General features: G+C 42.1%; 1 protein-coding gene across 1 annotated transcript; it reads left to right on the top strand.

Annotated features, from left to right (window-relative positions):
• On the top strand, positions 1-14,494 carry gm2a (ganglioside GM2 activator). Its single transcript, XM_078260008.1, has 4 exons — positions 1-327; positions 2,762-2,914; positions 8,176-8,358; positions 11,306-14,494. The coding sequence occupies exons 1-4, from the start codon at positions 10-12 to the stop codon at positions 11,459-11,461; spliced, it is 810 nt and encodes a 269-aa protein (XP_078116134.1). The 5' UTR covers positions 1-9; the 3' UTR covers positions 11,462-14,494.
• Positions 14,495-16,266: the final 1,772 nt, after the last annotated feature.

The following is a 16,266-nucleotide window of genomic DNA, read 5'->3' as shown; positions in this document are numbered from 1 at the left end:
TAACCAGAAATGTCCAAACATCCTTACGCCAATGCGAGTTTCTGCGCATGCGCATGCTCTCGTCCACTTTACAGGCGAGGCGCAGTTGGCAGTTCATCTCGAACGAGCCTGTTGAGACAACCAAAACAACACGGCTGTTGGCTTCAGTTTCTTCCTCAGTTGTGTTCCGTTAACGGCCAGTTTGAGCCACAGCGGACTCCTCCGGTTAGAGACAACACCATGGATAACGTTGTATTTTTCACGGTGACGGTAACATTGAGCCTTTTTATGGTTGGAACTCAGGTAAACGGCAGCTCCTCCGGACTGAGGAGAGTCACCAGGGCACAGGTGAGACCGTCAGTAGAATAGACCTTTTCAATGGGGTTCCATTGCTAGGCAACAGCCTGGCCCCTTGTTCACTTTCTGTCAGTTAATGTCATTCACATAGCTACATAGATGTAGCTACTGCACCAGGAATGTAAGGCCGTTGAGAATGTTTATGTTTACAACTGTGAAATGGATACTGTTAGCTACATTACTGCTAATACTACCATAATACTGCTAATAATACCGTGATACTGTTTATTAATACCGTAATATTCTGTCCAGGTTGCCCTTTAAATATTTACAATCCCCTTTCATCTTTAGGACTGATTAGAAATGAAAACATAACAAACCTTAAAATAGTCACAGTTAATCAGTTATACCTTTATAGAGAGATCTATCTAAATGGGTCAATGTTACATTAGATTAGATTCATATTGTCATTGTGCAGAGTACAAGTACAAAGACAACGAAATGCAGTCTGCGTCCAACCAGAAGTGCAAAAAAGAGCAGAAAAGTGCAATGTGATATACAAGTATAGACAGGTATAGATAGGTGGTGCATAGACAGGACAAGAAATATAGTGCAGTGTAGACAGTAGTATACAGTTGGTTTACAGAAGGTGGTTTAGAGTAATATAAATTAAATATAAATATGTGCAGTATATTAGCAGTTACCTTACAAGAGCAGAATACATATGGCTATGTAATATGAACAATGTATGAACAACATGTACAGATATGTGCAATGTAGCAGCAGTAACATTATAATAGTAGTAAGAATAATATAGATATATGCAGTGTGTTAACAGAATATATTATAAGAAAACAGAATAAATATGGCTATTCAGTATGAACCATGTAGACAGATATGTACAGTATGTGCAGTGTGGTAACATCAGTGTAACATCGGAAGAAAAAAAGCACATGAAAATACATGATAAATAAACAGTTTACAAGACAACATATTTAGGCCTACTTAACGTATAGAAGAGATGAATTAGCAAAGCAAATTTATGAAAGTAGCCTAAGTTATTATTAGCGTTTTTGAATTCATGTCTCCTTTCATTTTGGTGATTGCAAAGACACATGTTAGGCACTGTGTTAGAAACAAACATGATGGATTACTTCACTCAGGTCTCAAGTCTGGCCAAGTTGATTTCCGTATGGGAATGAACTCAAACCTGTCTGGAAGGTAGAAAAAAAAACAGTCTAAAAGCTACACTGGTGAGACTTGGACAGGAGTTAAAGGGGCCCTATGTAGTTTTGGCAATTTCTTCGCTGTTTTCTCGCAGGTTTCTCTAAAGATCTCCCCCTACAGCTTCGGAATAGATATTTGGCGACACGGTCGTAAAACCTCGTTTTCTCCTTCTGGTCATGTGCAAGAAGCTGGCGAACGCATGGAGCCATGTCCACTGAGGTTTTTCTCGAAATATTACCCTTCTCTCCCGGGTCCGTAACATTATTCTTTTTTCCTACAATGGCCTTAGAACGCTGTCGGAGCAAAAGCAACTTGCGTTTGCCAACATCAAGCTGACAAGAAACTCTGTGGCAGATAAAGTTTCTGATCAAAGATAGTTACAAGTGCAACAGCAAGAACGCCAGGTCAGCATTGGATTTGCAGGCTTGTGTCTGTCTCAGTTCTCGCCATTCTGAAAACGCAGGTCCGATGTTTACTGTCTGACTCCTCTCTCGGTCAGTCTGCCGTTTCCTCTTCCTCTGTTCCTCCGACAATGCTTCCCTAGCTTTCTGCTTCTTTTTTGCCGGCTCAGCCGTGACGATAGTGTGAAAAACTCCATCACTACCTTGTTAGCCGGTTCCTGAATGGCCGTATGTGTGCAGTGCCGTGAAGCAATTTGTTACATGGCGAGACCTGATATCACGCGATACTTCCTGCCGCTGAGGCCGGCGTTGCAAGGGTGGTTTTTCAGCTCACAGGCGCTAGGGGGGAGAGAGACGACCACCATTCAACCCGAAAAAAGTCATATAACCATTCCAATGACTCCGAAGCTGTTCAGTTAAGGTCAATTAAGCTAAAAAAAACTGCGTAGTTCCCCTTTAATGTGAATTAAAGGGGAACTATGATTTGTAGAGCTGCAAAGATTAACAGACAAAACTATTTTGATAATTGATTCATTGTTTGGAGACTTTTTCAATGAAAAACAAGTAACATTTCTGTGATTGCAGCTTGTATATATACATAATATATAATATGTTCTAGTTTCTTCTCTCCTCTGTGACAGTAAACTGAATATCTTTTGACAAAACAAGACATTTGTGGACGTCATCTTGGGCTTTTGGAAACACTAATCCGACATTTTTCACCATTTGCTGACACTTTATAGCCCAAACAACTAATCCATTAATTGAGAAAGTAATCAACAATAAAACTAGTCGTTAAGTTGCAGCCCTAATGATTTGTATTCTGATTCTGCTTATGAACTCTGTGTTGTGGACAGGTTCTGGGTTTTGACTGGAAGAACTGCGGGCAGCCAGATGATCCAGCTGTTCTCAAGACTCTGGCTCTGTCTCCGGACCCGATCTCCATCCCCGGAGACCTAACGGCCTCCGCCTCTGGATCCACATCTGTAGAGCTGTCTGCTCCCCTGGCTGTGAGTACCCTGACTTAGGGCTGGGTGGTATAATCCATATTTTAAAAGGTATATCGATATATTTTCAAACAAGATACAAGGAAAAACCTGTATTTGTACCAGTGTTTCCGCTGGTAACGCTCTGTTTTGGCAGCCGCGATGGCGAAAAACGCAGAAGAATAATAGTTAGGCTACGGGATGTGAGACAGCGCCTGGGCCCGGGGCGAGAGATGTGACCCCCGACCAGATTATCATAGGCCGCTGACCTGCGCATGCGCATTCAACCTGTGCTGGACCCAAAATTAACACTCGCCAACCCCCAAATGCGGGTACATTTTCTGTTTTGGCGAGTAAAATCTCAGAGGGCTGTACGCCTTTTAATCCAGCCAATAATCAGAGGTGAATCAGAGATCCGAAGTGGAATTGGGCTTGTGATGGCGCATATAAGTAACCTCTCCCCGACCCCACAGGATGGCTTTTGTGGCGAGGCGAGAGCAGTGACGTAAGCGCCATAACTAAGATTTGTGTCCTCAGAGGGCAAGAATGGCTGCCGAGCCTGGGAGAATATTACTGATGCTGGGTGAAAACCTTGTATCTTCCAAAAACCTAGTCTCACATTGCCAGATCTTCCTCCACAGCGCTGCGGAGGAGGGTCTGGCTAGTCCACGCAGCATTCTGGGATGGGAGAAAAACGTGCTCTAGTTTATTGGCATTTCCTTAAACCAATCACATAGTCTTGGGCGGTGCTAAGTGCCGGACGGAGCCACGGTGCCGCTGCAAATAGTCTCAGGAAGGAACTTGTTTTGGTGGAACGTGTACGTTCAAGAGTAGTTTTAGTCGTGCAACAGAAAACTCAGATTGGACAGATAGTCTAGCTAGCTGTCTGGATTTACCCTGCAGAGATCTGAGGAGCAGTTAACCATAGTCCTCACAAATCAACCGGAGTTTAGAACGCCAACACAAAGAAAGAGGAAGGGGACGGACATCCGGTCGAAAAAAAAGTTACATACGGTGGAATTTACGGGGCAATCCCGGAAGTGGAACGTCGTGGACATAGACTACGTGGCAGGTAAATGTTTGTACCAAAATAGATATGTTTTTCAGTCATCATTTTGGTGGAGCTGCAGCTGCAATGGGGGGGCATATCATAATGGGGGGGGTCTGGGTGTCCTCCGGAAGGAAAAAGACTTAATTTCCTGCATTCTGATACACTTTTTTTGCACCAATTTACGGTGGAAATACCTTTTTATTTAGCCTATGCAAAGAAGAAAAACACAGATGACAATTCAAAATGTACCACAATTATTATGGAAAGCATGTCGTTGCACATTTTTTAAGTGGGTTTATGGAAATCCTTTCTTAGTGCGTATACTGCGCATACTTGCGTATCACGTAGACTACACAACTGAGCGTGAAATACGCCTCTCAGAACTTGTCTTCGCTGACACAGAGGCCCCAGTCTCTAAATTTATATTTATAGATCATAGGACCATGAACACAGTGTTGCACAACACTCGTTTAACTTGTCTTGTTGAATAGATAGTCTGTCTGCAGGGAGCCGGTTGTTGTTGGCTGTTCTGTAAGGTCGAGGCAGGCTGTGTCTGGATCAACCTGCTGATCCTGTGAGCTTCATGTGAGCAGGTCAGGCTGCGTTGTGTACACAGGGTTTCCCCTTCCATTATCAGTCTAGAAAATCAATGCGAGCGTCAAAACTAACTAAATGACTTGATTAAATGACTCCGACTTAATGATTGTAATGTTCTCTAGCAAGTTGTCGCTTTCATTGTCTGCTCTTCCAATGTTTTAGACACAGATATGGAAATAATAATGTTTCAAAATGATGTGAAAATGCATTTTCTTTAGTTGAAAAATCTTTTTCTTGAGGGAGGAGCGCTGAACCCAAGACATTTGAGGACGTCATGTTGGGCTTTGGGAAACACCGATGCACATTTGTCACTTTTGACTTCACTTCATTTCCTGACATTTTATAGATCCGTCAACAAATGGATTCATCGAGAGAATAAATCGACAATGAATGTAATCGTTAGTTGCAGCCCTGAAAAACTGTTCAGTGTTCCATTAAAAAAAAAAAAAGAAGCAACGATTTAAGAAAATTTGTCCTGAATTTTCTTTATATTTTTATAACTTGTAATATTTTGGTTTGGGCGTGTTAGTTTAAACGGAGATTAGTTTTTCTACTGGACACTTATTATTACTTATAGACGGATATTGCGTTTGGCTTAAAACCAACATGTAGCAATGTAAATGTAGCCTTCATTATGCCTGATTAGTACCAGTATCAACATGGGTTTTTTAGGTTTATTTAAGTTTTTTTTTTTTTTTTGGGTTTTTTGTTACTTTAACTCTCTGATAAGAGTTGTTTAAATGGAGTCATGTGCAAAGAGTCCAAGGTTTTAATAGAACACCAGATGCTGGTATTTATTTTATATTTAACTAAGACCACAGAACCAGCCTGAAACGTGCATTTGCTTTAACTAAAGTAAAGTTTGTTTTGATAACCGTTTCATAACTGTTAGTTATCAAGCGGAAAAATGTGTCGATAGTAATGATTTAATCTGGACTGTAGATAACAGTGTGATGCAGCCAGCAGAGGAAACACACAGCACTGCTAGTCTCAGTCTTCAGACCAGGATCAGTTAACAAACAAGGCCTAAGGTAAAACTTGTGAGATTATGATCATTCTGAGCAGTAATTAAAACGGCCAGACGGGTGGATCTCTCAAACACAGGACTTTCACCCAGGAGACCGGGGGTTTGTGTCCCATCTGAAACTAAGGGTCCTATCTTGCACCCGGCGCAGCGCAAAGCTCAACACAAGTGTCTTTGCTAATTTAAGACCGTCCAGCGCCCGCGTCGTTTAAATAGCAAATGCACCTGCGCCCATCTGTGCACCCATGGGCGTGCTGGTCTTACAGGGAGGTGTGTTCAGGTGCATTCTGGGCGTATTGCTATCTTGAGGCAGTGGGAAGTGATCGCGCCATTAACCAACAAAAACCTGGTCTAAAGTCAATAACGCAGCATTTCATTGTTATTTTAACAGCTCATTAGTAAAATGCTCCTAGGCTCGTGCACAGCGCGCGCACACTATGCTTGTTACACACACACAGGGACGCACAGCAGCACACACACATGCAGAAGATTACAAATACAAATATTACGGTGCAAATCCTCCATCATAACAGCAATGCTCCAAATGCGTCTGGCTTTTAAAGGGAATGGGAGATGATCTCTGATTGGTTGATTGCATGTTACGCCCAAAACACACCTCTGATTAATGAAGACACTAAGTACAACCCTTTTGAACCGGCTTTTGCGCCCGGCACACAGACCCTTTTTTCCGCCGTCACACTAGCAAAAGTGGATATGGACACGCCCTAAACACCCCTGCGCCAGGCGCTTCACGCCGTGCGCTTAGATCGTTAAAACAGGGCCCTGGACGCCTGCAGGTTCGATTCTGACCTGCGGCCATTTGCTGCATGTCATTCTCCCCTTTCATGTCTAAGTTGTCCTGTCCCAAATAAAGGCCTATAATGCCAACAAAATAATCTTAAAAAAAACAACTAATAAAATAGGGCCCTAAAAATCAACTGTCACTTTGAAATGAACTTGAGTTTTAGTTTGTGACGCAATGACGTCACGTTACGTTACGTCCTCATTTTAGTAGTTTTACGCGACTCAGGTAATGTTACTTGTTTTTAGGGGCATTACATGGATTGGCCCCTTTATATATTGCTGATCTCCTTACCCTACATCACTCCTCCAGGAACCGAAGATCGTCGAATCAGTTCCTTTTAGCTATTCCACAGTCTGGGATGAAAACAAAAGAGGGATCGGGCCTTCTCCGTTGTGGCCCCGAGACTCTGGAACAAACTTCCCATTCATATGAGGTCCTCCTCTACTGCCGAGATCTTTAAGTCTCGTCTTAAAACACATTTTTATTCTTTGGCGTATGATTTAGTTTAGGGACATTTGTATAGAAGTCTGTTGTTTGTATGATGTTCATTGTGTCTATATTTTTATTGTTTTCCTTTGTTTTTATACCATAATATAACTTTGTACAGCACTTTGTTCAGGCTAGGTTGGTTTTAAATGTGCTATATAAATAAATCAACTTGACTTGACTTATTTTAAGCCAATCCCTGATTTTTACTAACTTAACTAGCTCCCTCTCTTAAAGTTTACTACTACTACTACTACTACTACTACTACTTCAAAACTGCACCTGTTACCTCTAAAGTATCGAGTATGGAAAAATGCCTCGTCATTCAATATCCAATTTCGTCAGCGTCAGTGAGCCAATAAGCATGCAGCATGCTTCTACCAAGATCTAATGATAATGGTGATTGGCTGTCTGAGGTTACACTTCGTCACTTCTCTTAATCTACACGATTCATGTGGATTTTTAACCGATTCACAGTGCATCGTTATATTCATACTGTCCGTTGGAAGTGACTGAACCACAGCTGACTGCAGCCTCCGTTCTGTAAATAGTTTCCACACAGTCTTTACCAGAAAAAAAACCAGGCGGAGCCGATAGAGTTTGCTTCCTGTTTTTATATACAGGCCTGTGAGGTTACTCATCATCATCACCTGGCAATAAAATGGTTATCACTTCTCACTTCCCTGTCGGTAACCAGACCACAATGTCCTCTTTTGTCGTGTTGGGCCTTCCTCAAAAGATCAACTCGTGTCTCTTTTCACACAGACTTGTTCCTCCTGTCGTTGTTCTTTATTGCTTTAATGTGTTTATGACACCGTCACCATGTTCCCATCTTTTAAATTATATTGTTATATCAAAGATTGTCACCTTTTTGTCACTCTGGAGGTCTCACGTAATTTTTTCCCCCTGATATTTAAGGAAAGGTTCAGTATTTGTTTTCAGCAACATGATTTGTTTTAATTTGACCCTGAATCCATCTTTCCTGCAACCATATACAGTCGATTTGACATGTGAGACATATTTGGCATACTTTGGGCGGCAATTACAGGTGTCTCGGAGCACTGAAAACACTCAAAAATATGGTATTTCCTCCCCTCATTTGCATTTGATTTACTATTTCTGACATTCACCAGTTCTTTCTGCAGGTAGCTCTGAAATATTTGTTTGACAAGCATTAAACGGGTTTCAACAACCGGAAAATGTTTTTTTTTTATTTGACATTATTTATTTAATATTGCAGGATTTTGGATGCAGATCTTCCAAACTGTCCACCGGAACCTCTAACATTGTTTGTCTCCTCTCCGTCTGTCCCCCGTCCCCAGCTCAACGTGACCCTGGAGAGGGAGATGGCGGGTTTCTGGGTGAAGGTCCCGTGTGTGGAGGAGTTGGGCAGCTGTCACTATCCGGACGCCTGTGCCATCCTGAACCAGCTGATCCCCCCGGGTCAGGACTGTCCCGAGCCGCTCCACACCTACGGCCTGCCCTGCCACTGCCCCTTCAAAGCCGTGAGTCCTTTCACAACAACACACTAGGGATGTAACGATTACCGGTGTAACGGTAAACCACGATAAAAATGTTGACGATAACAATTACCGTTTTCATTTAAAATATCATTATTATCACGGTAGTTTACCACGGTGTGGAAACCGTGTGTTTAATCCTTCCCCAGCTTCATCCGAGTCTCCTGAAGTTGCAGCGCGGGCGCACTGCGTAGCCCACAACGTGCGTTTCTTGAAGTTGGAATTATGGCGGAAGGAGATGACAGCGCTCAGGACATTTATCAGCCCTCTAAGAGGACTAAGGCCGGTTACACACTGGCTGTGTCGTGCGAGTGTTGTCAGTTGCGTGGCGTGTCCGTTTATATTTCGGCTCCCATGTTAACAGGTTAGAGCTTACACACTGCCTGCGTGACACGCACGTCTCAAAATGCGCGCAGTACGCAAGCGTGTTGGAAGCGTTTCCAGGCAAAATAGAATAGGAAAATATGTTTATATTGTCATTTTGACACTAATACATATTAATAAATGACATGTTGTTTAAAAGTCTCTAGGTTTTGATATAAATGCAGATATAAATGTAATAAAAAATAAAAATAGATTTTCTAATATTGCACCTGTCAATACAGAACGAAATATTCTGTAGCCTATTTTATACTGCCGACGTTGTCTTTGCTGTAATCAAATCAATATATTTATGTTTAACATGGTATTTCATTCTATCAATGGGAAACATCAGTACAGTACAGACAAGGCTAGCAGCAGCAGCAGCAGCGCCGCGTCAGACACGTTTCTGGTGTGTAAAGACAGAAAAAGCCACACAGCTGACACGCAACAGAAACGCCACGCTCACGCCACGCAGCCATTGTGTAACCGGCCTAAGTCTAAAGCATGGGTACATTTTGGTTATTATAAGAATGCCGAACGACAGTTGATTGAAGAAAGTTATCCTGTCTGCAGAACGTGCAGGAAAAAGGTTACACTTTTTGAAACTATTTCAGCTTGTGTAGGCCTATCAGTGCTTTCTGAACATATTGAACACACTTTTAAAAATGCCACGATAATACCGAAAACAGTGATAATTTTGGTCACTATAACCATGAGGTTACATTTTCATCCCTACAACACATCTCTGTTTCCCTGCTGCTTTCCAAATGATCACAGAAAGAGAACCTGCCTTTCATAAAGGGGAAACAGAACTTTCGTCGAACTTTCGCCGTAGTAAGTGGCCTTAGGTTTATAACCACTGCATTGGTGTGTGCGTTGATCTCTTTAAGAGAACAGCAGGGCCGGCGTGTGTGTGTGCGTGTGTGTGTGTGTGTGTGTGTGGGGGGAGTGTGTGGCAGAGCGAGTGAGAAAGTGACGGCGATTAGCTTTGGAGCGAGTAGCGACTCAAGAGGCATAGTGAGAGAAACAAAGTGTCTCCCCTGTGCTTTCTGACCACAGTGGAAAATCTGTAGAAGGAAAAGTTAACCCTCTCCTTGATTTCATGTTGTTTATGGAGAAGGAGAACCAGGAAATGAGTCGGGGGGGGAATGCAACGCTACCAAGTGACGGCCGAGCGGCGCGCGTCACCGCAACGTGTAGTTAGAATTTTCAAGTCACTTCAGGCTCCACCGTAGAGTCGCCATCTTCACATCTTCACATGTGACTGTATATTTTAACAGAAATTGTCCATAGATTGTGATTCACAGTTGTGTTTTATGTTTATTCACACTACGAATTGCATTATGGGACATTGATCTGTGCTCTGACAACTCTTGGCGACCATAGAGGTTGGTTTTGGGAGAATACAGATAACAGAGTTCTCTTTTAGAAGTTTAACTGAGTAGCTTTTGTATGAGATTTAGTTGAGTTTTGAAGTGCTCATATTATGCTCATTTTCAGGTTAATAATTGTATTTAGAAGTTATATCAAAAAAGGTTTACATGGTTTAATTTTCAAAAAACACCATATTTGCAGCTCCTCTTTTCACCCTGTGTGTTGAGCTCTCTGTTTTAGCTACAGAGTGAGACATCACACTTCTGTTCCATCTTTGTTGGGAGTCGCACATGCTCAGTACCTAGGTAAGGACTACTAGCCAGTCAGAAGCAGAGTATGAGGGCGTGCCCTGACAGTAGCTAGGTAAGGACTACTAGCCAGTCAGAAGCAGAGTATGAGGCGTGTCCTGACAGTAGCTGGGTAAGGACTACTAGCCAGTCAGAAGCAGAGTATGAGGGTGTGTCCCTGACAGTAGCTAGGGTAAGGACTACTAGCCAGTCAGAAGCAGAGTATGAGGCGTGCCCTGACAGTAGCTAGGTAAGGACTACTAGCCAGTCAGAAGCAGAGTATGAGGGCGTGCCCTGACAGTACCTAGGTAAGGACTACTAGCCAGTCAGAAGCAGAGTATGAGGCGTGCCCTGACAGTAGCTAGGTAAGGACTACTAGCCAGTCAGAAGCAGAGTATGAGGCGTGCCCTGACAGTACCTAGGTAAGGACTACTAGCCAGTCAGAAGCAGAGTATGAGGGCGTGCCCTGACAGTAGCTAGGTAAGGACTACTAGCCAGTCAGAAGCAGAGTATGAGGGCGTGCCATGCTAGCAGCTAGGCGAGCATTATAACGTGTTCCAAAGTGACCACGTTTGTCTCTGAAGTAAAGGCTGGACTACAATAGAGCTGTTTGGAGCAGTTTGTGAACAGTGTTTTCTGTTGGAGATGGTATGTTGGACTTTGGGCTTTTTCACTTTGTAAACCTATAATGTGCATAAAAAAAGATATATAACACAATGAAGGGAAAAAGCCAAAAAGCATAATATGAGTACTTTAAATAACAGAAAATGTTCTTATATATTTTTACCGTAGGTATACAAAAAAGCACACTGTTAGGCCGCTGCCAAGAGTCGAACATTGCGATGACGAACATAAAAACGATATATTGTGCAGCCCTAGTCTGAGCTCCTCTCTCTTTGTGTCCGCAGGGATCATATTCTCTGCCTCAGTCGGACTTCTACCTGCCCCACATTGATCTGCCCTACTGGCTGACCAACGGGGACTACCGTGTGCAGGGCGTCCTGGGCAGCCAGGGCAAAGAGCTGGGCTGCCTCAAAGTGGCTCTCTCCCTTCACTCCAACTAAAACCCAACACCGCGGACAGTCGGGAGGTTTCAGCTGGTCGATTTTTTTTTGCACATAGAAACGATTTGAAAATTTGGGAAACGAAAGCAGAAGTTGCACAAAGTTCTGAACTGATTAAGCTCACAGCCAGGGGTCTGTAACAATGTTCTGATGTGAGCTGACAATGAGGGAAAACTAAACGGGGAAAACATATTTCACATTTCTGCTGCACAGGAAGATTTTTGGGAAAACAAAACTATAATATAACGCGAGAACTTCTGCAGGCGAAACTAATAATAACACACGGAACATCTCCTTTTAATTAAGTTGCTTTGTGACTAAAAGTCAAAACCATCTTAACGTTATGCCTTTTTTAAAGAAATCATTTACATATACTTTCTTTGTAGGGATAATTACAGACTCTCAGATCCTCTCTTTTATTCCTCCAGGATTGGCATTATCGGGAGTTTAAAGATTTTGCCAATTTTTCTGCTTTTTAAAAAAGTTGAAACAATGGTTCCATCTTTTAAAGCCAGAATAATAAAAAAAAAGAAAGGAAAAAAAAATATATATATATAATGTATTCCATCACACAAACGCCAGCGTGCCTTACTGCTGAAGTGCATTCTGGTCCACTCCTCCTCCTGTGCATTTAGGTTAGAGATGTTCCGATTCCATTTTTTTCATTCCCGATATCCAGGGCGGGTAAAAATGTGATTGGCGGGTAACATTTTAAAGTTACTAGCCAATTTGGCCGATGATGAATGAAACGAAGCGTCTGTTTGAATCGGCCGTCTGCAGAAACGATCCGACAAGTCCGAGTTTACTGACAGATGGGTCTGTTTTCTGCCAAGACATTTGGGCGGTTTTGGGTGTGTTTGGCTTAGAAACGTGATCTTTATCTGGCAACACTGCTTGTAGTTCTAATCCTACATTTCCCATGAACACTTTGTCGTGACGTGTTCGACAACCGTCGGCTACTTGGCTAGCGTGTGGTATCGATAACGAGCTACGCTGAAACGGTGAAGGCAAACGGAACAAGGTGAAAATAAACCAGAGGAACCGAAAGTAAAGTAAAGTTAGTTAGGAAAGAAAACAAACAAACATGTGGCTAGTGGAAAATCTGATTGGCTGGTAACTTTGAAATCTACTAGCCATGTTGGCTGGTGATCAAAAAAGTGAATTTAAAGCCCTGCCGATACCGAGTACTGATCCGATACCAGTGTGTCATATATTTGATTATGTTTTAACAGCTGATTACTACTGTCCCTGTATGGATGTGATATTATTCATATTGTTGTCGGCCTGGCTCAGGTTAAACTCTTTGTGAAACATGAACAAATGCAAACAATGAACAACAATTATTTAAAAAGAACATGAATAAACCACTTTAAAGTAGATTTTTTTTCAGGGCTAAATTTCGTGGTATCGATTGGTGCATAAACTCCAGTACTTTCAGATACAGATACCAGCATTTTAGGCGGTATGGGAGGCTTTTCAGATACTGATATCGGAACATCTTTTATTTAGGTAACTGAGACACTTTTTTTGCTCTGAAAACTCAATTCTGTACGGGGGATCAGTACGTGGAATTTGTTACCTAATACCTAATAATCCTGACTGGGACCATTTTAAACTGTTTTTAAAGAGGGAGCAGTCATGTAGTGATGAATAATCTGATGCTCCTGTTTTATGGTGATTTATTGAATTAGTCTGTGTTTTGTATTTTCATTTTAAGGTACCTACCTTAAAATAGATGCCTATCTATTGATGAGATTGTGTTCTCTACTGTCTGTTTGAAGTGTTAAGTTCATAGAAATAAAATGGATAGAAAGGCCATTTCCATTGTAATGAGCGTAGCAGAATGATCAGAGCAGCAGCCATTTGTATGTGTACTATTGCCATGGTAACGTATAAACTTGCGATAATGAGCCGACTTCCGGCAAGTCCCGGAGCTGAGGTTTTACAGTAACGGACAAACGAGCAGTGGAGTAGTAACGTTACGAGGCAGAGAGCCAGCCGATAAATGAGTGAACTTAACTTCATGCTTCATCCACACTAAGCACACTGCTATCGCCACGAGTGACCGCTTTATTCGGCTCGTTTTCTGTGAACGATGTGGCGAGGGGGGTAACGTTAAGGCGGAGTTAGCAAGCTAACGTTAGCCAACTGACAACGGCTGGCTGGCTGCCTTGTTGGTTCCGCCGTACTTTTATGCTGCATCGGTTACAGAGAATGAGCTGAACAGCGGGCTGGGTCTAACGTTAGCGGGCTGGGTCTAACGTTAGCGGGCTGGGTCTAACGTTAGCGGCCTGGGTCTAACGTTAGCGTCCGCTGACCCACTGCCGCTGGGTCTAACTGTCCCTCCTCCTCACTCCCTGCAACTCCGAGAACTTCTCCCGAGCTGCGTCACAGTTTACGGCCCCACTGACGCATATTGTCACTATGACAACTAACAACAATCGCCATTTTTTCAGTGGCCTTTCTATCCATTTTATTTCTATGGTCAGACGTGTCAAAGACTTTGAATTAAAGCTTCTTTTGACATTTAATGAAATGTAAAACAAATGTAGCACCTGCTGTGTTTTTTATACCGAAATGTTCTTTTTTACAGTAATAATGCCCTTCATACATTCTCATGTGCTCTTTCCTCTCTGTGTGGGATTTTGATTTTATAAACTGCTTTCACTTCAAACATTGATTGGTTTTTGCTTTTTTTACTTTTACTTTGGGGGGAAAAAAGGGTTTTTGGGGGGATGAGTAGAAGTTCTGCTGGAAATTATGCAACATCTATTTCAGTATAACTGATTATGTATTTTCTCTTTTTTTATTTGTATTATGTGTGTTTTAACTAAGTGCCTGATGAATTACTGTATCTATGAAATGAAAAGAAATCATTAACTGGGGGAGTTATTACGTTGATATTAGTTCATTGTGATTTGGAATTTGCCGAAATGTTTGAGTTTGTTTTCTACGTTTTTGAAAACAAACGATGATTTATGTTTTGTGAATGATTCCACACAGTACACAATAAACATCATCCAATAAACTGTGTATTTGTTCATGGTATAATACAGTTACTTTTTAACACTCATCATAATTAGAAAGCAAATGAACCCAGAGAAGTTTCGGTAACACTTTACTTGAAGGTATCAACGTAAGAGTGACATGAACACATGAACCCTAACCCTAACTCACCAGAAATGACTTCACCTTTAACAATAAACAATGTGTTGGGCCGGAAGTAGGCCTACTTACCATCATACACAGACCAGATCTACCTGGCCCATTGGGAGGAAACAGTATTCCATAAACTCACCATTAAACCTCTCAATTATTTCCGGTACTTGGACGACATCTTCGGCCTCTGGGACAACACCGAACAGACTTTCTTTTTTTTTTTTTTTTGACTTTTCTGGACATTCTCAACTCACATCACCCTAAAATAAAACTCAACCATACCCTACAACCCGTCACAGTGGAGTACCTTGACACACGGGTCTTCTTCCACAGCTCCGGCGACCAGAAGAAAACACTAGCCAACAAGTTTATTTTAAAGACGCCAACCGCCATGCACTTCTCCATAAGACCATGCTATCACCCTAAACACACGTACAAAGGCCTCATTAAGTGCCAGCTGATACACTTCCACAGGATTTGCACCTTCCCGGAGCATGTGGAGGAAGCCACTACTACACTTTTCAGTGCGATGAGGTTGAGGGGTTACTCAAGGCGCTTCATTAGAGGTATAAAGGCGGAGGAACGGCGGCAGTTTCACAAACAAAGAAATAAACATTATCGTTTAGCTCGACCCTCGTCCCCCTGGTTATTACCTACTCAGAGAGTCTGAGGAATTTAGCACCAGCCATCAAAAGGAATTTCCAGGGGGCGGGGGAAGGATGTGACGTGCTGAGAGACTGCCGTATGATCTCGGCCTACAGGAGGAACAACATTCTAAAAGATATTTTAGTCCATACCAACCTCAACAAAAATATTGACCCTACGGAGGCGCGGAGGGTTCAGATGTTGGTTTTATGAATCTCCCCCACATTTTTAACCCCCACAGCAGAGTTGGTTTTAACCCGTGGCAGGTCCTGCTGCACACAACCATCACTGATCAATGTGGTTTATGCAATTAGGTGCAGGGCCTGCCACAAATTGTATGTGGGGGAGACAAGAAATACAATAAACTGTATTTAAGAATCAAGCAACACCAGTATATTTTAAATAGGGGCGATGGCACAACTGTTTTATATGCACATTTTGAACTCCACAGCTCTCAAAGTGTCCAGAGCATCATGAGCCTGGACCACAGCTCAGCGTCGGGCGGCGGAGAGGAAGGGGATCCATCTTTTAAAAACCATAGACCCTATAGGTCTAAATGAAAAATACTGAAATGGATCCACTTCTCTTTTTAATCTAAGTTTTACAGGGTATTTTTAGAAATACTTCCCTCCCACTGCTCTGGTCTCCTCTCTCCTTAGGTTTTATCTGGACCTCTGCAGCGCATCATACCCAACCTTTTAACCCCCCTGCATGCTTTCTTTCCTTTTCCATGTTTTTCCTTCCTTTTCTATTTTATATACCTTTTTGTATTGCTTTAATCTATATTTCTGATTAATACTAACTGTATTTATTGTAATATTTCCATATTTATGTCTTTCATAGCATGTTTTTCAGTTCTTATTATTCTTTCCTTTTGGGGGGGTTAATTTCTACCTGCAGAGGGGGTCCTACCTAATATGTTAATGTTTTTACGTTTTTTTAATAAATATTTTAAGGATGCCTTGGTTGTCCTTTATAACTTTTCTTCTGCCTTATCTATA

This window comes from Sander vitreus, chromosome 10 (genome assembly GCF_031162955.1).
Source record: "Sander vitreus isolate 19-12246 chromosome 10, sanVit1, whole genome shotgun sequence".
Taxonomy (NCBI): Eukaryota; Metazoa; Chordata; class Actinopteri; order Perciformes; family Percidae; genus Sander; species Sander vitreus.
The sequence above is the reverse complement of the archived record's forward strand: the minus strand, read 5'-3'. Positions and strand labels throughout refer to the sequence as shown.

Excerpts from the sequence above, each read along its gene's own strand:
- gm2a (XM_078260008.1), top strand. The coding sequence starts at position 10 with ATGTCCAAACATCCTTACGCCAATGCGAGTTTCTGCGCATGCGCATGC. Across the intron at positions 328-2,761 it reads GGAGAGTCACCAGGGCACAG|GTTCTGGGTTTTGACTGGAA; the intron begins GTGAGACCGTCA and ends TGTTGTGGACAG. Across the intron at positions 8,359-11,305 it reads GCCACTGCCCCTTCAAAGCC|GGATCATATTCTCTGCCTCA; the intron begins GTGAGTCCTTTC and ends TTGTGTCCGCAG.